The 23,961-nt window shown below is 48.7% G+C and overlaps 1 protein-coding gene across 7 annotated transcripts in view; it reads left to right on the forward strand.

Annotated features, from left to right (window-relative positions):
• The first annotated feature begins 9,620 nt into the window (after window positions 1-9,620).
• CEP57L1 (centrosomal protein 57 like 1) overlaps window positions 9,621-23,961 on the forward strand; it is a 63,182-nt gene continuing 48,841 nt past the window's right edge. For 3 of the 7 annotated variants that reach the window (XM_063917087.1, XM_063917089.1, XM_063917090.1), the window contains exons 1-3: window positions 9,621-9,990; window positions 20,068-20,214; window positions 22,047-22,168. In XM_063917087.1, the coding sequence (XP_063773157.1) occupies window positions 9,819-9,990; window positions 20,068-20,214; window positions 22,047-22,168 (441 nt within the window). In that variant the 5' untranslated portion in view covers window positions 9,621-9,818. The remainder of the gene's footprint in view (window positions 9,991-20,067; window positions 20,215-22,046; window positions 22,169-23,961) is intronic. The other 4 variants (XM_063917093.1, XM_063917094.1, XM_063917091.1 and 1 more) reach the window with 2 other exon arrangements.

Below are 23,961 nucleotides of genomic sequence, written 5' to 3' on the forward strand. Positions count from 1 at the left end.
CATCAATGATCATCAACTATGCTATGGGAGACCATCGATGGTTTCACCAATCGATGGTCATCCCTGTTATTTAAGTGAATGACCCATGGACCAATCAACGCCCTGAGGCGGGGCTTCGAGGGTGTCGGGGCAGAGCTATCCCAACATCATGCAAAAAAAAAATAATTGTTTATGTTGTGACATCGATTGAGGGAAACCATCTAATTCTCTCACATCGATTGCAAAATGTCACGATCCGGGTATCTGGACGCCATTTCTTACCCATCAGATGCCTCCTAAGGCTGGCTCAGCGCTCCAGGACCGGATCCCATCTGTTATCCTGATGTGCATATTCCCGCATCCTCTCCTGTCTCTCTGGACGCTGTCACAGTAACGCCTTATACATCTGGCATGGCGTCTCCCGCGGCCTCCGCCGCCGTTCCTGAGCTTCTGCATTCAGAGTGGCGATTACGTCAGCCGCGGCCTCCGCTGTGTCCGCGTGGTTGGATGTGCACCTGTCAGCCTGGCGTCTCCTGTCTCCGGTGGCCGGCGCCGCCATTACTGTTTTCCAGACCACATGGATTACAAACCAAACTTCCCTCCAAGTGTCTGCATGGGCGCAGCCATCTTGGATTCTGTCATCTGATCATATTCACCAATCTGCTGTCTGTATTATTAATTTGCATAATTGCCTAGCCAATGCCTTCCTTGCTGCAGGTATAAATAGGTTGTGCCTGAGCAAGGAAGGCGTCAGTGCTTTGGTTGTCAAACCTAGTTCCAGTTTGTCTCTCTTCTGTGAATGTCTTCCAGGTTCCAGCTCCTGTCTCCAGACTTCTGCTATAGAGACCCGCACCAGCATTCCATCTGCGGTGTAGCCTGACTCTCCGATCCATACTGGACTCACCTGTTTCCAGCTACAACATCACCTGCTTCCAGCTCAGCTTCCAGCAGTGTACAGCTTCTCTTAAAGGGCCGGTGTCCTTTCTGCAGTTTACCACTCTCCACCGGTATTATTATTTCTCCGCTCTCAAATTCTACATTTCATCTACATTGCATCGCTCTCAAGCTTTATTTATTATTTAACTGGTTCCAGCCAGTATCCACTCTGTGCCAACACCTGTCTGGTTCTAACCAGTACCCACAGCAGCATTTTATCTACAGCAGTCCAGCTTTCCCTGGAACACCAGCTGGTACGACCCTGGGCTTTCCTCATTGCTACAGTTGAGCCTGGTAAGGACTTTCCAACTTGCAGATAATAAGAACTGTCTCATACCACCAGAGCTCTGTGGCCCCTGCCACCCTGTAGTACCCAGGAACTGTATTATTATTTCTCTGCTGATTTTTATGTTACTTTTTACTGCTACTGTGATGCATGGAGTTTGTCATAAATAAATATCATTGACTTTTACTCAAGTTGTCGTGGTCACGCCTTCGGGCGGTTTCTCTTCATGTTACTTACATGTCCAGGGGTCTGATACAACCTCCCAGGTTCCGGTACATCTCAGCCCCTACAACTGAGGCTGCCTTCCGTCAGCTCAGGCCCTCAGTTGTGACAGTAAGCACTGACCAAATGAATCCAGCCGGAGACCAGGATCAAGCGGCCAGGCCGATGCAAGAACTGGCAGCCCGACTTGAACATCAGGAGGCTGCACAGGGCCACATCATCCGCTGTCTCCAGGATCTCTCTACTCGGCTGGATGGGATTCAGACAACTCTCCGTGGAACAGGCGCATCTGGGGCGTCAACCACAGTGACTCCAACTATAACCCCACCCACCTTACCCGTTTCTGCTCCACGTCTTCATCTTCCAACGCCAGCAAAATTTGACGGATCTCCAAGATTCTGCAGGGGATTTCTCAACCAGTGTGAGATTCAGTTTGAGCTACAACCTGGCAATTTTCCCAGTGACCGTACAAAAATTGCCTACATCATCTCTCTTCTCAGTGGCTCAGCCCTTGACTGGGCATCACCGTTATGGGAGAGGTCCGACACCCTGCTATCTTCTTACACTGCATTCGTGTCAACATTCAGGCGCATCTTCGACGAGCCAAGCCGGGTAACTTCAGCTTCGTCTGAGATTCTCCGTTTACGCCAGGGATCACATACTGTAGGACAATATCTTATACAGTTCCAGATCCTGGCATCCGAACTGGCATGGAATGACGAGGCCCTGTATGCTGCATTCTGGCATGGTTTATCTGAGTGTATTAAAGACGAGTTAGCTACCAGAGACTTACCCTCCAAGTTAGATGAGCTAATCTCACTTTGTACAAAAGTTGACTTACGTTTCAGAGAGAGAGCAACTGAGCGTGGAAGATCATCTGCTCCAAAATCTTCTGCTCCTCCTCCTCGCCAACTGTCACCAACTAAAGATGAGCCCATGCAAATTGGCCGTTCCCGTTTAACTCCTGCTGAGCGCCGAAGACGTCTCTCCGAGTCTCTCTGTCTTTATTGTGCAGCTCCGTCTCACACCATTAATGCTTGTCCCAAACGTCTGGGACTCCAGACCCTAGCTCGCCAAGGAGAGGGCCGGCTAGGAGTAATGATCTCCTCTCCATCCCCTCAAGATTGTAATCTCCCAGTCTCGCTTCAAGTTGCTCAACGTTATCAGAACGTCATTGCCCTCCTTGATTCCGGAGCAGCTGGGAACTTTATTACCGAAGCCTATGTTAAACGGTGGTCCCTACCCACCGAGAGACTTCCTTCCTCCTTTTCCTTAACTGCCGTGGATGGCAGTAAAATTTTTGATACAGTTATTGCTCTAAGGACTCTACCAGTTCGTCTGAGAGTGGGAGTTCTTCATTCCGAACTTATTTCACTTTTAGTGATTCCAAGAGCCACACATCCTGTGGTCCTGGGCCTTCCATGGCTCCGTCTTCACAATCCTACAATTGATTGGACGACTACGCAAATCCTGGCATGGGGTCCCTCCTGTGCTGAGACATGTTTGTTTAAAGTGTTGCCTGTCTGTTCTTCCTTCCCCAGGTCGTCTGATGTTCCACCTCCTCCATATCAAGATTTCACGGATGTGTTCAGTAAGGCTTCTGCTGATATCCTTCCTCCTCATAGAGAATGGGACTGCCCGATTGATCTCGTTCCAGGGAAGGTTCCACCTCGAGGCCGAACTTATCCGTTGTCTCTGCCCGAGACGCATTCTATGGAGGAATACATTAAAGAGAACCTAGCAAAGGGGTTCATTCGACCTTCTTCTTCTCCAGCCGGCGCAGGCTTCTTTTTTGTAAAAAAGAAAGATGGTGGTCTGCGGCCGTGCATCGACTACAGAGGTTTGAACGACATTACCATCAAGAACCGCTATCCTTTACCCCTGATTACTGAGCTCTTTGACAGAGTTAGCGGAGCTACCATCTTTACAAAGCTGGACTTGAGAGGTGCATACAATCTCATCCGGATCCGTGAGGGTGACGAGTGGAAGACCGCATTTAACACCCGTGACGGACATTATGAGTACCTCGTCATGCCCTTCGGATTGAGCAATGCTCCAAATGTCCTCCAGCATTTCGTCAATGAGATCTTCAGAGACATTCTATACCGTCATGTCGTGGTCTATCTAGATGATATCCTCATTTTTGCCAACAATTTAGAGGAACATCGTTTTTGGGTAAAGGAGGTTCTGTCCCGTCTCCGTGTCAATCATCTCTATTGCAAATTAGAGAAATGCGTCTTTGAAGTCAAGTCCATTCCGTTTCTAGGGTACATTGTGTCCGGTTCCGGACTAGAGATGGATCCTGAGAAACTACAAGCAATCCAGAATTGGCCGGTACCCTTAACCCTCAAAGGGGTCCAGAGGTTCTTAGGGTTCGCCAATTATTACCGAAAGTTTATACGAGACTTTTCCACCATTGTGGCGCCTATTACTGCTTTCACCAAGAAGGGTGCTAACCCGTCCAAGTGGTCTGAAGAAGCCATGCAAGCTTTTCATCTTTTAAAACAGAGGTTCATCTCTGCGCCTGTCCTGAAACAGCCTGACATCGACTCTCCTTTCATCTTAGAGGTGGATGCCTCCTCCGTTGGAGTAGGAGCGGTGTTATCTCAGAGGGCTAAACATGGCCATTTACATCCTTGCAGTTTCTTCTCACGGAAGTTCTCCCCAGCGGAACGCAACTATGCCATTGGCGACCAGGAGTTGCTAGCCATCAAGCTCGCTCTAGAGGAGTGGAGATATCTGTTGGAGGGAGCTTCTCATTCAATCACCATCCTTACAGACCACAAGAACCTTCTATATCTGAAAGGCGCACAATGTCTCAATCCTCGTCAGGCCAGATGGGCACTTTTCTTTTCCAGGTTCGACTTTAAACTCCAGTTCTGTCCGGGCTCTCAGAATCGCAAGGCCGATGCCCTTTCCCGCTCATGGGAGCAAGAAAATGAGTCAGAGTCTTCAGACAAGCATCCTATTATAAATCCGTTGGCATTCTCCACGGTAGGGATGGACTCTACGCCCCCATCAGGGAAAAGTTTTGTGAAGCCGACACTAAGGAAGAAGCTCATGCATTGGGCCCATGCTTCCCGCTTTGCCGGACATACAGGTATCCAAAAAACCCTGGAGTTTATCTCTAGGTCCTATTGGTGGCCAACTCTGAAAAAGGACGTTTTGGAGTTTATTGCATCTTGCCCAAAGTGTGCTCAACATAAAGTATCCCGCCAGTCGCCTGCGGGGCAACTGGTTCCACTATCTGTTCCCCGTCGACCATGGACCCATTTGTCGATGGATTTTATTACAGATTTGCCCATGTGCAACAAGTTCAATACCATCTGGGTGGTAGTTGACCGGTTCACCAAGATGGCACACTTCATTCCTCTCACCGGTCTTCCGTCAGCTTCCAAGTTGGCTCAAGTATTCATACAAGAGATCTTCCGACTCCACGGTCTTCCAGAAGAAATTATCTCAGATCGAGGAGTTCAATTCACAGCCAAATTCTGGCGAAGTTTATGTCAAGTCCTCCAAGTCAAGCTAAAGTTTTCCACGGCTTACCATCCTCAGACCAATGGTCAGACTGAGAGGGTGAATCAGGACTTGGAGTCCTTCCTCCGCATCTATGTGTCCTCCTCTCAAGATGACTGGGTTCAATTACTTCCCTGGGCCGAGTTCTGTCATAACAACCAGTATCATTCTTCATCTTCTTCAACACCATTCTTCACCAACTTTGGATTCCACCCTAAAGTCCCTGAGTTCCAACCGCTTCCAGCAACTTCTGTTCCCGCAGTGGATATCACCTTGCATCAGTTTGCCAATATCTGGAAGAGCGTACGATCAGCTCTGCTCAAGGCATCGTTCAGGTACAAGAAGTTTGCGGATAAGAAGCGTCGAGCAGTTCCTGCTCTCAAGGTGGGTGATCGGGTATGGTTATCCACGAAGAATTTGAGGTTGAGAGTTCCCAGTATGAAGTTTGCACCTCGCTTCATCGGTCCTTTTAAAATTGATCAAGTCATCAATCCTGTTGCTTACAGACTCCAGTTACCTCCTTTCTTAAAAATACCCAGGACATTCCATGTTTCCCTGTTGAAACCGTTAATTTTGAATCGGTTTCATTCCTCACTTTCTCCAACTCCGAAAGTCCAAACTCAACGAGGCGTTGAGTATGAAGTGGCCAAGATCCTGGACTCACGTCACCGTTACGGTCGACTTCAGTATCTTATTGACTGGAAGGGTTATGGCCCTGAGGAACGTTCATGGACCAATGCTTCTGATGTCAATGCTCCTGCCTTGGTCCGGAGATTCCATTCCAAGTTTCCTCAAAAGCCAAAGAAGTGTCCTGGGGCACTCCTAAAGGGGGGGTGCTGTCACGATCCGGGTATCTGGACGCCATTTCTTACCCATCAGATGCCTCCTAAGGCTGGCTCAGCGCTCCAGGACCGGATCCCATCTGTTATCCTGATGTGCATATTCCCGCATCCTCTCCTGTCTCTCTGGACGCTGTCACAGTAACGCCTTATACATCTGGCATGGCGTCTCCCGCGGCCTCCGCCGCCGTTCCTGAGCTTCTGCATTCAGAGTGGCGATTACGTCAGCCGCGGCCTCCGCTGTGTCCGCGTGGTTGGATGTGCACCTGTCAGCCTGGCGTTTCCTGTCTCCGGTGGCCGGCGCCGCCATTACTGTTTTCCAGACCACATGGATTACAAACCAAACTTCCCTCCAAGTGTCTGCATGGGCGCAGCCATCTTGGATTCTGTCATCTGATCATATTCACCAATCTGCTGTCTGTATTATTAATTTGCATAATTGCCTAGCCAATGCCTTCCTTGCTGCAGGTATAAATAGGTTGTGCCTGAGCAAGGAAGGCGTCAGTGCTTTGGTTGTCAAACCTAGTTCCAGTTTGTCTCTCTTCTGTGAATGTCTTCCAGGTTCCAGCTCCTGTCTCCAGACTTCTGCTATAGAGACCCGCACCAGCATTCCATCTGCGGTGTAGCCTGACTCTCCGATCCATACTGGACTCACCTGTTTCCAGCTACAACATCACCTGCTTCCAGCTCAGCTTCCAGCAGTGTACAGCTTCTCTTAAAGGGCCGGTGTCCTTTCTGCAGTTTACCACTCTCCACCGGTATTATTATTTCTCCGCTCTCAAATTCTACATTTCATCTACATTGCATCGCTCTCAAGCTTTATTTATTATTTAACTGGTTCCAGCCAGTATCCACTCTGTGCCAACACCTGTCTGGTTCTAACCAGTACCCACAGCAGCATTTTATCTACAGCAGTCCAGCTTTCCCTGGAACACCAGCTGGTACGACCCTGGGCTTTCCTCATTGCTACAGTTGAGCCTGGTAAGGACTTTCCAACTTGCAGATAATAAGAACTGTCTCATACCACCAGAGCTCTGTGGCCCCTGCCACCCTGTAGTACCCAGGAACTGTATTATTATTTCTCTGCTGATTTTTATGTTACTTTTTACTGCTACTGTGATGCATGGAGTTTGTCATAAATAAATATCATTGACTTTTACTCAAGTTGTCGTGGTCACGCCTTCGGGCGGTTTCTCTTCATGTTACTTACATGTCCAGGGGTCTGATACAACCTCCCAGGTTCCGGTACATCTCAGCCCCTACAACTGAGGCTGCCTTCCGTCAGCTCAGGCCCTCAGTTGTGACACAAAAGCATTCAACATCGGCCATAAACCATATATGATTAGGAATCATCAGTGGTCGATGGCCATTCCTAACTGGGGGTATAGGGACAGAGTGATCTACAGTACACAGTGCCACTTGTGGTACACAGTGATGCCTGTCTCAACCCTTTCACACCTCCCTCTCACCTCCCTCTCTCAACCCCTCCCCCCCTCATCCCCTCTGTCTCACCTCTCACTCTCTTTCTCTCTGCCCCTGATCTCCCTCTCCTCCATCTCTCTCCTCTCCCTCCCTTTCCTCATGCCTCCCCCCCTCTCTCTTCCCATGCCTTCCTCCTCTCTTTCCTCTCGCTCTCTCCCCATGCTTCTCCTCCCCATGCCTATCTCTCTCACACTGGTGGGCAGCCAATAGCAGCAGGGCGACACATCATTTAAATCATCCACTGTTAACGCACTATATCGGTGACGATGTGAGCTCTCGCGCATCAATAGCGGCATCACCAGCGAGGGCCATGCTGCCAATTGAAGTATGGCCTCTGCTGTTGCTGCTGTGATCAGCAAGTGTGTATGCACTTGTCGCTGCCGACACCCCCGCCGCGTCCCATCGCCACTTATATTGCTGGGCAGTGCCGTTTCTTGCGGCGGGTGAGCCATGCAACCGCACGGGGCGCCCGCCGCGGCACTTCCTGAGCACTTTCAAACCCCCCTCCCCTCTCCTCCCGAGTGCCCAGCTCGGGGGGCGGGATTTTGCGGAATGACGCGTTTGCATCGTGACGTCACGACGCAATCGCATCATTCCACGAAACCCCGCCCCCCGCGCTGGGCACTCGGGAGGAGGGAGAAGGGGGAGCCAAGACGGCCAGCGCTGCGCAGACGAGGGAGAGGCGGCTGAAGAGCTGGAAGAATCGCTTCAAATGTAAGTCAGCCCCTCTCCCTCCCCCCCCCAACCTGCCGTACTGTGTAAAATGGGGACACTTGTCTGCTGGAATGTGTAAAATAGGGACACTTGTCTGCCGGAATGTGTAACATGGGGACACCTGTCTGCCGGAATGTGTAAAATGGGGACACTAGCCTGCCGGAATGTGTAAAATAGGGACACTTGTCTGCCGGAATGTGTAAAATGGGGACACTAGCCTGCCGGAATGTGTAAAATAGGGACACTTGTCTGCCGGAATGTGTAAAATGGGGACACCTGTCTGCCGTAATGTGTAAAATGGGGACACTTTCCTGCTGCAATGTGTAAAATGGGGGCACGTGCCTGCCGCAATGTGTAAAATGGGGACACTTGCCTACCGTGCTGTGTAAAATGGGGACACTTGCCTGCCGTGCTGTGTAAAATGGGGACACTTGCCTGCCGTGCTGTGTAAAATGGGGTGGCGTGCCTGCTGTAATGTGTAAAATGAGGACTTTTTTTTTTTATTGTGTGGTGGCCGTGATGATGAGATCAGATGAGGCCACACCCATCTTAACAAAGCTACGCCCATTTTAACGAGGTCACGCCCCCTTGCCGGGAGCACGCGCGCCGGCCTGCATCAAGGCCGTTTCCCTGTGCACATCAGGAAGATTTAATGAAAGACCGAACGATCAATGTTCCGCCCTTCATTAATATGCACCAGGCCACATGCAATATCTTCCGGTTGGCTGTACCAGAAAATATTGCATGCGACTGCAAGAGCGCACAAATCACACGTGACCACTGGGCCGAATTCAGACCTGATCGCTGTGCTGCAAATTTGCAGAGGGCTGTGATCAGATAGTTGCTGCCCAGGGAGAGTGATAACCCGCCTGGTGCAAGTGTGCAAATGCATGTGTACTCTGTGCGAAAACTTTGCCAGACAGTGGACATCTGCAAATCCGTTCGCAACTCACTCACCATCGAATAGTAATTTCAGTATGTGCATAGCCCAGGACCTACTACTACAGTGCAATAGAAACAGGCTGATCGGGGCCGAAGCGGACGTCACACACCCTCCCAGAAAACACTTGGGAACGCCTGCGTTTTTCCTGACACTCCCAGAAAACGGCCAGTTACCACCCCCCAATGTCCGCTTCCTGTCAATCACCTTGCAAATGCCTAGCGATCAAAATTTTCGAACTATTCTGTCCCAGTTTGGCGTTGCGCCTGTGCTTTGCGGTGCATACGCATGCAGAGTCCTTCGATAATCGGCCGCTGTGCGAATTCGCACAACAGCGATCGGGTCTGAATCGGGCCCACTGAACGATCCGACAGATATGTTGTTCTGATATGCCAGGAAACAACATATCGGTCAAAGATTGTTCTAGTGTTTACCAACTCTTACACAGAAGCAGTAGCCAAACGTGGACACTAAACCATCGATGGCAACACATGTAAACAGGTCCATATACATCGAAGGCTAGCAGCACCATCGACTGGTTTGGAAACCATCGATAGCCATCCCTATCTGAGCACGAGCACAAATAAACAGCCCCCCCCCCCCCCAAAAAAAAAAAACCAACAACCCAACGACACCATCGATGATCCCTTTGATCAATCAGGTGCACGGAGCCGTCGATAGTACCATCGAGATTCCCGCCTGCACACGCGCCTTTGCTTTTATACCCTCCGTTGCGCTGTGGTCACCTGCCTGGCACCGCCCGGCGCCGTGACGGGCTCAATACATCGCGATGCACTGACGTTTCCATGTAAGACGTCAGCTGAGTGCGTCTCTCGCCCGCGTCCCAAGGATCGACGTTGGGGGATCCCTGAGTTCGTGTGATCTGTGTTTGCAGCGTTCTGACATGGACTCTGCAGTGAGGGACAGTTACCTGGCCAGCTTGTGTCCCCCACCTTATACCGCTTCCATAGCTGACCCAGTAGAGGCCAAGAGTTTGTCTTCAAGAAAATCGTCTTCATCTTCGAAAGACCAAAATCCTCATTGCTATGATGTTCTGCAGGCTCCGAATAGCAAAGGTAAGGTGGGAGCATCTACTGCTTGCACCCCTCCTCTAGCAATGCGTTTCTATGTTTATAAATAATAAAGCGATAAATTGCCTCCCTAACAGTGTGCTGCAACAATTAGTGGGATGTAATGAAAACTACTGGGAGGAATATATATATATATATATATATATATATTTCTCTATCGTCCTAGTGGATGCTGGGGTTCCTGAAAGGACCATGGGGAATAGCGGCTCCGCAGGAGACAGGGCACAAAAAGTAAAGCTTTTCCGATCAGGTGGTGTGCACTGGCTCCTCCCCCTATGACCCTCCTCCAGACTCCAGTTAGATTTTTGTGCCCGGCCGAGAAGGGTGCAATCTAGGTGGCTCTCCTAAAGAGCTGCTTAGAGAAAGTTTAGCTAGGTTTTTTATGTTACAGTGATTCCTGCTGGCAACAGGATCACTGCAGCGAGGGACTGAGGGGAGAAGGAGTCAACTCACCTGCGTGCAGGATGGATTGGCTTCTTGGCTACTGGACATCAAGCTCCAGAGGGACGATCACAGGTACAGCCTGGATGGTCACCGGAGCCGCGCCGCCGGCCCCCTTGCAGATGCTGAAGACAGAAGAGGTCCAGAATCGGCGGCTGAAGACTCCTGCAGTCTTCTAAAGGTAGCGCACAGCACTGCAGCTGTGCGCCATTTTCCTCTCAGCACACTTCACACGGCAGTCACTGAGGGTGCAGGGCGCTGGGAGGGGGGCGCCCTGGGAGGCAAAATGAGTACCTATAAAGGCTAAAAATACCTCACATATAGCCCTAGAGGCTATATGGAGATATTTAACCCCTGCCTGATTTCTCAAAATAGCGGGAGACGAGCCCGCCGGAAAAGGGGCGGGGCCTATCTCCTCAGCACACGGCGCCATTTCCTCTCACAGCTCCGCTGGTCAGGACGGCTCCCAGGTCTCTCCCCTGCACTGCACTACAGAAACAGGGTAAAACAGAGAGGGGGGGCAAATTTATGGCGATATTTTTATATAACAAAGCAGCTATAGGGGAGCACTTATTATAAGGCTATCCCTGATATATATATATAGCGCTTTTGGTGTGTGCTGGCAAACTCTCCCTCTGTCTCCCCAAAGGGCTAGTGGGTCCTGTCTTCATTAGGAGCATTCCCTGTGTGTCTGCTGTGTGTCGGTACGTGTGTGTCGACATGTATGAGGACGATATTGGTGTGGAGGCGGAGCAATTGCCAAATATGGGGATGTCACCTCCTAGGGGGTCGACACCAGAATGGATGCCTTTATTTATGGAACTACGGGATAGTGTCAACACGCTAAAGCAGTCGTTTGACGACATGAGACGGCCGGACAATCAATTAGTGCCTGTCCAGGCGACTCAAACACCGTCAGGGGCTGTGAAACGCCCTTTGCCTCAGTCGGTCGACACAGACCCAGACACAGGCGATGACTCCAGTGGTGACGGTGACGAATCAACCGTATTTTCCAGTAGGGCCACACGTTATATGATTTTGGCAATGAAGGAGGCGTTACATTTAGCTGATACTACAGGTACCACTAAACAGGGTATTATGTGGGGTATGAAAAAACTACCTATAGTTTTTCCTGAATCAGAAGAACTAAATGACGTGTGTAATGAAGCGTGGGTTGCCCCTGAAAAAAGCTGATAATTTCAAAGAAATTATTGGCATTATACCCTTTCCCGCCAGAGGTTAGGGAGCGCTGGGAAACACCTCCTAGGGTGGACAAGGCGCTAACACGCTTATCTAAACAAGTGGCGTTACCCTCTCCTGAGACGGCCGCACTTAAAGATCCATCAGATAGGAGGATGGAAAATATCCAAAAAAGTATATACACACATGCAGGTGTTATACTACGACCAGCTGTAGCAACTGCCTGGATGGGCAGTGCGGGGGTAGTTTGGTCAGAATCCCTGATTGAAAATATTGATACCCTGGACAGGGACAATATTTTACTGTCGTTAGAACAAATAAAGGATGCATTTCTTTATATGCGTGATGCACAGAGGGATATATGCACACTGGCATCACGGGTAAGTGCTATGTCCATTTCGGCCAGAAGAGCTTTATGGACGCGACAGTGGACAGGCGATGCGGATTCAAAACGGCATATGGAAGTTTTGCCGTATAAGGGGGAGGAGTTATTTGGAGTCGGTCTATCAGATTTGGTGGCCACGGCTACAGCCGGGAAATCCACCTTTCTACCTCAAGTCACTCCCCAACAGAAAAAGGCACCGACTTTTCAACCGCAGCCCTTTCGTTCCTTTAAAAATAAGAGAGCAAAGGGCTATTCATATTTGCCACGAGGCAAAGGTCGAGGGAAGAGACAGCAACACGCAGCTCCTTCCCAGGATCAGAAGCCCTCCCCGGCTTCTACAAAAGCCTCAGCATGACGCTGGGGCTTCTCAAGCGGACTCGGGGACGGTGGGCGGTCGTCTCAAAAATTACAGCGCGCAGTGGGCTCACTCGCAAGTAGATCCCTGGATCCTGCAGATAATATCTCAGGGATACAGGTTGGAATTAGAGACAGATCCACCTCGCCGTTTCCTGAGGTCTGCTTTACCAACGTCCCCCTCCGAAAGGGAGACGGTGTTGGAAGCCATTCACAAGCTGTACTCTCAGCAGGTGATAGTCAAGGTACCTCTTCTGCAACAAGGGAAGGGGTATTATTCCACTCTTTTTGTGGTACCGAAGCCGGATGGCTCGGTAAGGCCTATTCTAAATCTGAAGTCCTTGAACCTGTACATAAAGAAGTTCAAGTTCAAAATGGAGTCACTCAGAGCAGTGATAGCGAACCTGGAAGAGGGGGACTTTATGGTATCCTTGGACATCAAGGATGCGTATCTCCACGTTCCAATTTACCCCTCACACCAGGGGTACCTCAGGTTCGTTGTACAAAACTGTCACTATCAGTTTCAGACGCTGCCGTTCGGATTGTCCACGGCACCTCGGATCTTTACAAAGGTAATGGCCGAGATGATGATTCTTCTTCGAAGAAAAGGCGTATTAATTATCCCATACTTGGACGATCTCCTAATAAGGGCGAGGTCCAGAGAACAGCTAGAGATGGGATTAGCACTGTCTCAAGAAGTGCTAAAACAGCACGGGTGGATTCTGAATATTCCAAAATCCCAGTTAATGCCGACAACTCGTCTGCTGTTCCTAGGGATGATTCTGGACACGGTTCAGAAAAAGGTTTTTCTCCCGGAGGAAAAAGCCAAGGAGTTATCCGAGCTTGTCAGGAACCTCCTAAAACCAGGAAAGGTGTCTGTACATCAATGCACAAGAGTCCTGGGAAAAATGGTGGCTTCTTACGAAGCGATTCCATTCGGCAGATTCCACGCAAGAATTTTCCAAAGGGATCTGTTGGACAAATGGTCAGGGTCGCATCTTCAGATGCACCTATGGATAACCCTGTCTCCAAGGACAAGGGTGTCTCTTCTGTGGTGGTTGCAGAGTGCTCATCTATTGGAGGGCCGCAGATTCGGCATACAGGATTGGATCCTGGTGACCACGGACGCCAGCCTGAGAGGCTGGGGAGCAGTCACACAAGGAAGAAACTTCCAGGGAGTATGGACGAGCCTGGAAACGTCTCTTCACATAAACATTCTGGAACTAAGAGCAATATACAATGCTCTAAACCAGGCAGAACCTCTGCTTCAGGGAAAACCGGTATTGATCCAGTCGGACAACATCACGGCAGTCGCCCATGTGAACAGACAGGGCGGCACAAGAAGCAGGAGGGCAATGGCAGAAGCTGCAAGGATTCTTCGCTGGGCAGAGAATCATGTGATAGCACTGTCAGCAGTGTTCATCCCGGGAGTGGACAACTGGGAAGCAGACTTCCTCAGCAGACACGATCTTCACCCGGGAGAGTGGGGACTTCATCCAGAAGTCTTCCACATGCTGGTAACCCGTTGGGAAAGACCAATGGTGGACATGATGGCGTCTCGCCTCAACAAAAAACTGGACAGGTATTGCGCCAGGTCAAGAGATCCGCAGGCAATAGCTGTGGACGCGCTGGTAACGCCTTGGGTGTACCAGTCGGTGTATGTGTTTCCTCCTCTGCCTCTCATACCAAAAGTATTGAGAATTATACGGCAAAGAGGCGTAAGAACGATACTAGTGGTTCCGGATTGGCCAAGGAGGACTTGGTACCCGGAACTTCAAGAGATGATCACGGAAGATCCGTGGCCTCTACCTCTAAGGAGGGACTTGCTTCAGCAGGGTCCCTGTCTGTTTCAAGACTTACCGCGGCTGCGTTTGACGGCATGGCGGTTGAACGCCGGATCCTAAAGGAAAGAGGCATGCCGGAAGAAGTCATTCCTACTTTGATTAAAGCAAGGAAGGAAGTAACCGTGCAACATTATCACCGAATTTGGCGAAAATATGTTGCGTGGTGCGAAGATCGGAGTGCTCCGACGGAGGAATTTCAACTGGGTCGATTCCTACATTTCCTGCAATCAGGATTGTCAATGGGTCTCAAATTGGGATCTATTAAGGTTCAAATTTCGGCCCTGTCGATTTTCTTTCAAAAAGAATTGGCTTCAGTCCCTGAAGTCCAGACCTTTGTTAAGGGAGTGCTGCATATACAGCCTCCTGTGGTGCCTCCAGTGGCACCGTGGGATCTAAATGTGGTTTTGGACTTCCTAAAATCTCATTGGTTTGAACCACTAAAAAAGGTGGATTTGAAATATCTCACATGGAAAGTGACCATGCTTCTAGCCCTGGCTTCTGCCAGGAGAGTGTCAGAATTGGCAGCTTTATCTTACAAAAGCCCATATCTGATTTTCCATTCGGACAGGGCAGAACTGCGGACTCGTCCGCATTTTCTCCCTAAGGTGGTGTCAGCATTTCATCTGAACCAGCCTATTGTAGTGCCTGCGGCTACAAGTGACTTGGAGGACTCCAAGTTACTGGACGTTGTCAGAGCATTAAAAATATATATTGCAAGGACAGCTGGAGTCAGAAAATCTGACTCGTTGTTTATATTGTATGCACCCAACAAGATGGGTGCTCCTGCGTCTAAGCAGACGATTGCTCGTTGGATCTGTAGCACAATCCAACTTGCACATTCTGTGGCAGGCTTGCCACAGCCTAAATCTGTAAAGGCCCACTCCACAAGGAAGGTGGGCTCATCTTGGGCGGCTGCCCGAGGGGTCTCGGCATTACAACTTTGCCGAGCAGCTACGTGGTCAGGGGAGAACACGTTTGTAAAATTTTACAAATTTGATACTCTGGCTAAGGAGGACCTGGAGTTCTCTCATTCGGTGCTGCAGAGTCATCCGCACTCTCCCGCCCGTTTGGGAGCTTTGGTATAATCCCCATGGTCCTTTCAGGAACCCCAGCATCCACTAGGACGATAGAGAAAATAAGATTTTACTTACCGATAAATCTATTTCTCGGAGTCCGTAGTGGATGCTGGGCGCCCATCCCAAGTGCGGATTATCTGCATAAGTTGTACATAGTTATTGTTAACTAATTCGGGTTATTGTTAAAGGAAGCCTTCTTTCAGAGGCTCCGCTGTTATCATACTGTTAACTGGGTTTAGATCACAAGTTGTACGGTGTGATTGGTGTGGCTGGTATGAGTCTTACCCGGGATTCAAAATCCTCCCTTATTGTGTACGCTCGTCCGGGCACAGTACCTAACTGGAGTCTGGAGGAGGGTCATAGGGGGAGGAGCCAGTGCACACCACCTGATCGGAAAAGCTTTACTTTTTGTGCCCTGTCTCCTGCGGAGCCGCTATTCCCCATGGTCCTTTCAGGAACCCCAGCATCCACTACGGACTCCGAGAAATAGATTTATCGGTAAGTAAAATCTTATTATATATATATATATATATATATATATATATATCACTCCTGGCGTCTGAAGTATCACTCTTACACAGCACAGTTCATATGGCAACGTTTCAGTGCCCTTTAATGTGGCACTTTGGTCAGGTATCACCCCAAAGTGCCACATTAAACGGCACTGAAATGTTGCCATGTGAACTGTGCTGTGTAGGAGTGATACTTCAGACGCCAGGAGTGCTGCATACCTGTACTATTGTGTGTTTCCTACGTTACATGCGGGCACCCGGCGCAGCTGTGCAGCATCAAGTGAGAGCCGGACATTGGGGGGGGGGGGAATATATATTTTCCAAATGGTCCACATGATTAGTATTGTAGTAATGGTCACAAACAGAGGGTAGGAGTTAGTAAATTATGTTGTTGTGTTGTTTTTTTTTTTTTTTTTTTTATTGTCCATTGTTAAATTGTGTTATCTTGATAGTAAATAGCAAAATCTGCTGTATGAAAACTGTGGTAGGCTAAACACAGGGGTGTAGCGAGGGTGGCTCCGTTGGAGTTTCAGGTCCGGGCGCCAAAAAAAGAGGGCGCGCTGCGGCCCACTACCCCCCATTCCTGTGGGCCACTGTACTGGCAGCTGCAGAGCAGGAGGAGAAGCAGAGGGGGTGCACACTGGCTCGGAGACTAGGTGGGGAACAGGGCAGGCCAGATAGTGGGAGAGACGGACAGCTCTGCCCACCCTCTTTATAGTGCTGTGAGGCAGTAATGCTAACCATTAAACTGTCCATACTGCCATGCCCCTATAATGTTGTTTCAAGCCTTCACCACGCATTGGGCCTATTTTAAACATGGGGGGCACCCAAAGGAAACTTTTGCCCTGAGCTCCACAAGGTCTGGAACCAGCCCTGTCACCAATTTAGGATTTTGAAATATTGTTTCTTTTCAAATGTAACATGCACCCACATGTTGGCTAGGCCCCCAATTCAGTACAGGGGTAGGGGGTACCAAAACATGCCATTGCTCCGGGCACCATGGCGCCTAGCTACAACTCTGACTAAACGGGGTGTTTTTAATGAATGAACCTCTATGGTTCGCTCACTAAAACGTGCATGTATCATTAGGTTGTCCCCATATAGTCAACATGTAAAAGGTCGACATGAAAATAGAAAAACGTTTCTGTTTTGTGGCTGTCATTTTGACCATGTAAAAGCCAAATTGTGTACTCATTACGCTCAGAGAAAATTACTATTCCCACTTGTAGTCCACTTGAATGATAAAGTTGGAAAACAAAAAACTTGTGTTGACAATTGTCATGTCGACCATTTGAACCTGGTGACCTTAAGCAGAGCACTACATATCCCAGCATGACCTGCTAGAGTTTTAGCATGGCCACATAGCAAAACTAGCAGGGCATGCTGGGATGTGTAGTTCAACAACAGCTGGAGTGCTAAAGGTTCCCCATCACTGGCCTAGGGCATGCGGCAATTCTTAGGGCATCTGCACAGGCTAGGGTACTGTCTTGTCTCATACCAGCCAAGACACGGTCTTATTGAAGCCAGCATCCAAAACGCACACATGATCACCGTGCAACCCCCCCCTGCCAGCACCCGTGACAACCATGAACTCACCCCCCCCCCCCCCCCCCCCCCCCCCCGGATCCCTGTCAGCCTGGGATCACCGCAATGGAGGCAGAGCGTGAGGAGGATCAGGAGGACTGGTGCTGCGTCAGCCATGCTGCTAATGCCGGTAAGAGAGTCATTCTCTCCATGCTGACAGTCTTCAGCCCGACTGTCCTGCTTTATTACATTAGATATGCCCCCTCGTCGCAGCGCCTTCCCCATTTCCTAGGCCCAGTGGCTCACTGTGCAGCTATGAGGCGACAACAAGGAGTGGGAACTGTATAGCAATGTATGTTTGAGTACTTATAGACTGAGATCTCAGGCAGAATTTGAAATTACAATTTAAGGGGCAACATTTTTATTTTTTAATTTGCCCTGGTCGCCTTTATCCCTAGTTACGCCTCTGCCCTCTCCCTGTCACCCAATGTCTCCCTGTCACCCCTTATCTTCCTGTCACTCTCACCATATCACCTACTATCTCCCTGTGTCTCCTGCTTCCCATGTCACCCACTGTCTGTGCCACTCTCTCCCGGTCACCCACTGTCTCCCGGTCACCCACTGTCTCCCGGTCACCTTCACCATATCACCCACTGTCTCCCTGTCACCCGTTCCCAGTCACCCACTATCTTCTTGTCACTCCTGCCTCCCCAGTCACCCTCTCCCAGTCACCCACTATCTCCAGGAAGGTGGGGAGCGGGTGGACACCAGCCAGAATATTGCCAAAATAGTCAGGGCCAGCTCTGACATTAAGCACTGTCTACCGGTTAGCCTTTGAACCTGTTGACCTATCATCCAGGTACTCTTTACAATAGTGTGCTTCATTAGTGACTGTGCTATAACTGTGTCTGGGCCCAGTTGCCAGCAGGCATACATTCCTGGACTAGATTGATTTAAAAAAAAGTTCTTGCATATTTTGTTCCTTCTGTAGTTCAATGGCCCTCATTCAAATCCTGTTTATGCATACATTGGGGTCGATTCAATTCAGCAACAGTTAAATAGCGCCGGGAATTAGCTCCCGGCGCTATTCAATACAGCGACTAGGTATCCTCAATTATCGGGAATTCTTCTCTCAGCCCCGGGGGGTGAGAGAAGTAAAGGGACAAAAGAGCTGCCGCAAGGCTGATTCTGTCGGGAATCGGCATCGCCGCTGGTAGTTAAGTCGGAGAATGCTCGTTCTCCCAACAAAACAACCTGTTAAGTCGGCGAGAACGGGCATTCTCCGACTTAACTTTAGCTGAATTGAATAGCGTCGGGAGCTAATTCCCGGCGCTATTCAACTGTTGCTGAATTGAATCAACCCCTATGATAGGTTGCATGTGTTCACATGACATACCCTCCCCAAAGCATTGAATTGATCAGCTGAATTTCATTTGCTGAAAAAAAAGTTCTGTAGGGGCTGACATTTTACAAAGCAAGATATTCCTCACATAATTTTTTCCTTTGTTGTCACAGTGGTTATTTTATCGGCACTAACGGCCAGTCACTCTCGTTGATGTCTACAGCAACCTCCTTGATTCTGATTGTCAGGCTTTTTTTTTTTTTTTTCTTGTTCATTTTGTGAGGTACAGGATATTCCGCTTTCACACACATCCAAAAAACATAGGGTGCGGTTTGAGTATATGTTACGGTTTGTTACTGTTCATCATTTAGCTGGTTAAGGATAAATGGTGTGCATAGATGCTGCCTAGTTACAGCTTATATTGAAATGTAAAAAAAAAATATTAATAATAGGATGACCAATTATAATCTAAAATCGATGGGGTCGTTTTGTGAAATGCAGTCTGAGGATGAAGCCAAATTACTGCAGTCAGCCTCTGGATTCACTCATCTTTTTTGATAACACTAATACCCCTTTGACACTGCACAAATAACCCGGTATCGACTCAGCATATTGCCGGGTTGACACGGGTCAGTGTGCGGTGTGAAAGCGCCATGTCTGATTTCTCGAGTCACCTGACCCGGTAATTCAACCCGGGTTATAATCAGTGTTATTCCCAGGTTGAATACCGGGTCAGTGGCTCTGTAAATGGATTCCCGGGTCGAGCCGATCCGGGACCCGTTTACAAGATAGGGAGAGGCGGCGCTGGAGATTGAGCTCATCTCCCAGTGCCGCCTCCGCTACCGGCTCTGCCCCCCACCGCTATGGCAACCGACCCGGCAATTTGCCGGGTTGGGAAGCCACCAAAAGGTAGGAGAGTCTCCAATGCTGGATCCCACCCGGGAAGGACCCGTTTCCTATTCCTGGATGGGATCTAGCATTGGAGATATGAAAGGGGTATTATAGGCCCCAGTCTGAGGGCTATTCTGGTCTGAGCACCGGTATCATGTAGTGTGGTTACTGCTTGTCCTGTTCATGCAGTGATTAATACAACGTAAGCATACGATGCCTGAAATGTTCTGTTTACATTTTGTATTCATGCACCATAAAGATCATATTTTATTGTTAGTGGCAGCATCTGTGGATTTTTTTGATTTCAAATGGAGCTGACCAGTTTGTTAGATCTTGGGTGCCCAGAGATATGAGCTGCGGGAGACACAATAGGACTGTCTTCATTTTGAATGCCAGTCAGGATACCCAGGAGGTTTTTAAAGTATTCCTTTCATATTAAGTGTCTTTTTACAATGAAAGAAAGATTAAACTATGTAACATTTCAACACAATAGCTCTCGTCTCTGCTCTGAAGACTTTACAAGAGAAGATTTCCCGGATACAACTTGAGAAGTCTAAAGCTCAAAACCGCATAACAAGCTTGTCCATGGAGACTGCGGAACACAAGATGGAGAAGAGTGACGATGTGAGACAGAAGACTGGTAAGTCTTCCCTTTCCATATATATGTCTATTCACTAATGCCAGAACACTGCTTTGGTGAGACGCACAATTGCACTTTCTAGCTTAATTTACATCCGATTCTAAATTATTTCCAAATCCATTAAAGGTGAATTGAATCATAATATATACTACTAAAAACAAATTTTAATAAATCTGTTTCTCAACCTAGCAATCAGGCCTAGAAGCCATTACTGACAAACCTGAAGTGTTTCTCATGGTCCCTGTATTTGTTACTTTTGTCATGTCTTGGTATGCATGCTTTAATGTCATGTTTGACACTGATTTTCTGTATTCACGAAGAGTCATTGCAATGGTACCAGCAATTAAGGAGGCTGAATATAAATGTAAAAAAATAATTATTTGTTGGTGTTTTGCTTTGGGCAAAAAACACATTGGGCGATATCCTATTAGCTCCAATGCCATTTTGGGCATTAAAAACGGGCAGATATCACGATTATGAACCAATGGTCATTATCGCGGTATCCAATTAGAGGTCATTTTGATTGTCAGAAATTGGACATGCGGTGACACAAGAACACACAGGGGATAAGAACCCAATACCATGCGTTATTGCGGCTCCAGCAGGCTACTTATCAGGGATTATGCTTTGGGTTTCTGAGGCACTCAAAACATAATTCCTGATAAGTGCCGGCATTGGGGCTAAAAGGATAGGCCCCAGCGATCCCATTAGCAGCAGTAAAGTACCGCTGCTAATAGGATACTGCCCATTGTGTTTTTGCCCAGTTCGGTACGTTTGGATTTGTAAAGTAGGCTGTAATCATGCTTGCACGCTATGGGCTAGATTTTCTTAGTGGCGGCTTTGGCCTCAAAATTTAAAGCTACATTAATATTAATTGCGAAGTCCTACAATAAAGAGAGAGCCGTTTATGCTAATAGCACTGTAAAGTGAGTAAATGAAAAAAAACCAAAAATCTTAAGTAATAATGAATAGTCACATACAGATTTATAGGCTTAGTGCTGGGCACTCACAATATGCTGCTGCAGTGACCAGCTATCTGCAGAAGTAGACTGCAGACCTACTGTAGCATCATGCATGACTTGGAATTTTAACAAGGGGATGAACAAATTAGTATAACCAGTATAGAGATGCTGCATTGAGCAATAAAAATATATTGTATAGTAAAAGCCATATGGGTGAATGTATTACCCACCAATATGGGGCAGAAGCAGTGCGCTGATACCGCTTCTCCCCCATGTAAGACACTCGCAAAGTGTGCACACAGATAGCGAGCCGATATGTACGGGCAATGTATGAATGGTCGGCATCACTGACCGTTCCGACAGCTGCAGGTGTTGATGTCCATATACCACAGCAGGACAAAGCTGTCTGTGGTGGGTACCGGCTCCGGAGTGCGCTGGGGATCTTGCGTGAGTAGTGAGATCCGGCGCATGCACATTGGAGCTGGCCAGGCAGGGAGACACAACACGTCAGCACTGACCTTAGGCACTGTGTGCTCAGGGGGACAACGCCGGAGGGTGCAGCTTTCACTCCCCTGCTTCCGCAGACAAGATGTTCTTACATCTTGTTGATAACCCTTCCTCCTTCGCCTCGATAGTGGCGGTGTGCCGCTATAATCCATTTACCCGATAGTTACATGTCTTGATCTGCCCATTATATAGATGCATTAACTTGTCTCTTGACTCATTTTGACATTATCTTAGGATGGCTGTAGTCCACTATGATCCCATCAGACAACAATTGTCATACATGCATACATCCTACTGATACAATGAGAAATATGCATACAGTACTTTCTTCCAATTCATTATCTCTTCATTTTGTTGCTTTAGATGTCATTACCCAGCTGAATGCTGCGCAGCAGCGCTGCTCACTTCTCGAGAAGCAGCTGAGCTACATGAGGCATATGGTCCAGACTGCAGAAATGGAAAAGAAAACTGTGCATGAACAACAGGTACTTCTACATGATTTCTTCCACTTGCATGTGCGGCTAGGACAATTACGCAGCCGTGTGTCCGCGATGAGAGAATATGGCCACTACAGCATTGCTGGAGCAAAGCAAGTTTTATGGATAGATTTTATATTTCTCTATCGTCCTAAGTGGATGCTGGGGTTCCTGAAAGGACCATGGGGAATAGCGGCTCCGCAGGAGACAGGGCACAAAAGTAAAGCTTTTACAGGTCAGGTGGTGTGTACTGGCTCCTCCCCCTATGACCCTCCTCCAGACTCCAGTTAGATTTTTGTGCCCGGCCGAGAAGGGTGCAATTCTAGGTGGCTCTCATAAAGAGCTGCTTAGAGAGTTTAGCTTAGGTTTTTTATTTTACAGTGATTCCTGCTGGCAACAGGATCACTGCAACGAGGGACAGAGGGGAGAAGAAGTGAACTCACCTGCGTGCAGGATGGATTGGCTTCTTGGCTACTGGACATGAAGCTCCAGAGGGACGATCACAGGTACAGCCTGGATGGTCACCGGAGCCACGCCGCCGGCCCCCTCACAGATGCTGAAGCAAGAAGAGGTCCAGAATCGGCGGCTGAAGACTCCTGCAGTCTTCTTAAGGTAGCGCACAGCACTGCAGCTGTGCGCCATTTTCCTCTCAGCACACTTCACACGGCAGTCACTGAGGGTGCAGGGCGCTGGGGGGGGGCGCCCTGGGAGGCAAATGAAAACCTTTAAAAAGGCTAAAAATACCTCACATATAGCCCCAGAGGCTATATGGAGATATTTACCCCTGCCTAAATGTACTAAATAGCGGGAGACGAGCCCGCCGAAAAAGGGGCGGGGCCTATCTCCTCAGCACACGGCGCCATTTTCTGTCACAGCTCCGCTGGTCAGGAAGGCTCCCAGGTCTCTCCCCTGCACTGCACTACAGAAACAGGGTATAACAGAGAGGGGGGGCAGAATAAATGGCAATATATTAATATAAAAGCAGCTATAAGGGAGCACTTAATCATAAGGCTATCCCTGTCATATATAGCGCTTTTTGGTGTGTGCTGGCAGACTCTCCCTCTGTCTCCCCAAAGGGCTAGTGGGTCCTGTCTTCGTATAGAGCATTCCCTGTGTGTCTGCTGTGTGTCGGTACGTGTGTGTCGACATGTATGAGGACGTTATTGGTGTGGAGGCGGAGCAATTGCCAAATATGAGGATGTCACCTCCTAGGGGGTCGACACCAGAATGGATGCCTTTATTTGTGGAATTACGGGATAGCGTCAACTCGCTTAAGCAGTCGTTTGCCGACATGAGGCGGCCGGACACTCAATTAGTGTCTGTCCAGGCGCCTCAAACACCGTCAGGGGCTGTAAAACGTCCCTTGCCTCAGTCGGTCGACACAGACCCAGACACAGGCACTGATTCCGGTGGTGAAGGTGACGAATCAACCGTATTTTCCAGTAGGGCCACACGTTATATGATTTTGGCAATAAAGGAGATGTTACATTTAGCTGATACTACAGGTACCACTAAACAGGGTATTATGTGGGGTGTGAAAAAACTACCAGTAGTTTTTACCGAATCAGAAGAATTAAATGACGTGTGTGATGAAGCGTGGGGTGCCCCGATAAAAAACTGCTAATTTCAAAGAAGTTATTGGCTTTATACCCTTTCCCGCCAGAGGTTAGGGAGCGCTGGGAAACACCTCCTAGGGTGGACAAAGCGCTAACACGCTTATCAAAACAAGTGGCGTTACCCTCTCCTGAGACGGACGCACTTAAAGATCCATCAGATAGGAGGATGGAAAATATCCAAAAAGG

The sequence above is a fragment of the Pseudophryne corroboree genome, chromosome 4 (assembly GCF_028390025.1).
Source record: "Pseudophryne corroboree isolate aPseCor3 chromosome 4, aPseCor3.hap2, whole genome shotgun sequence".
In the NCBI taxonomy this organism is placed as follows: domain Eukaryota; kingdom Metazoa; phylum Chordata; class Amphibia; order Anura; family Myobatrachidae; genus Pseudophryne; species Pseudophryne corroboree.